This window comes from Monodon monoceros, unplaced genomic scaffold, assembly GCF_005190385.1.
Source record: "Monodon monoceros isolate NGI ecotype Baffin Bay Population unplaced genomic scaffold, NGI_Narwhal_1 Super_Scaffold_11, whole genome shotgun sequence".
NCBI lineage: Eukaryota > Metazoa > Chordata > Mammalia > Artiodactyla > Monodontidae > Monodon > Monodon monoceros.
Window position 1 is genome coordinate 11,028,265 of NW_021703767.1, and position 821 is coordinate 11,029,085.

General features: G+C 74.5%; 2 protein-coding genes across 2 annotated transcripts in view; both read right to left on the reverse strand.

The window, feature by feature from the left end:
• Positions 1–220, reverse strand: part of SLC5A3 (solute carrier family 5 member 3) — a 33,993-nt gene extending 33,773 nt beyond the window's left edge. The window contains exon 1 of the mRNA XM_029214132.1: positions 70–220. The gene's annotated coding sequence lies outside the window, so the exon portion shown is untranslated. The remainder of the gene's footprint in view (positions 1–69) is intronic.
• MRPS6 (mitochondrial ribosomal protein S6) overlaps positions 1–556 on the reverse strand; it is a 66,185-nt gene extending 65,629 nt beyond the window's left edge. The window contains exons 1-2 of the mRNA XM_029214134.1: positions 527–556; positions 70–269 (exon numbers count right to left, since the gene is read on the reverse strand). Coding sequence (XP_029069967.1) covers positions 70–269; positions 527–554 — 228 coding nt within the window. The 5' untranslated portion in view covers positions 555–556. The remainder of the gene's footprint in view (positions 1–69; positions 270–526) is intronic.
• Between the last annotated feature and the right edge of the window lie 265 nt (positions 557–821).

The window sequence follows — 821 nt, forward strand, 5'->3', positions numbered from 1 at the left end:
GGGGCGGCGGCCTAGCGGCTGCGAGGGCGCCCGCGCGGGAAGGCGGGTTCTGAGGGGAAGGTCACTTACCCGCTGCATGGCTTTCAGGATCAAAGCCAGCTCGTAGCGGGGCATGCCCGAACACACAGCTCTCGGCTCCGAACCGAGCCGGCTCCCGGGACGCAGGAGGGCGGGGACCGCGCGGACCGGACAGGATGCTGTGCCGGAAAGCTCCCAGGCGGCGAAAGCACGCTCCGGCCGAGCGAGCCCGGGCTTTAAGGCTCTGGCAGCTGCGCAGACGGGCCGCCACGCCCCCTCAGCGAGCCACGCCCCCGTAGGCCAAGCCACGCCCCCTCCGTGAGGCGGCTGCGCCGCCCCCCTCCACTGCTGCGCTCCCCGCCGCCCGCGGTCCCCGCCGGGACCCCCACTCTGGCCTCGCAGGTGCTGCGCGGGGGGAGGCACCGCGGATTCGGCCGGGAACCTCCAGCGCCAGCCGCACGCCCCCTCCGACCCTGCCGCCGCCGCTGCCGCCGCGCTTGCTACGTACAGTTCTCGAACCAGCTGGAACTTTCCATGCCTTCCGTCTCATCCTGGGCGGCGGGCGAGCCTGCTCCCCCGTGTGCGCGTGCGCTGCGGTGCGGTCTGGCCCGTGCGCGCGCCCTTACCCCGCGACTTACCGGCGTGAGGGGCCTGCTCCGTGGCTGCGCTGCTCCGTGCGGGATCTCGGCCGGACCAGGGGCTCTCTCCGCCCCCGGCCGCGCACCCGGGTTCCGGAACGTTCCCGCTTCTGTCTGCGTCCCCCACCCACACTCCGCGGGGGATACAGGGGCTGGGGGGCCGGC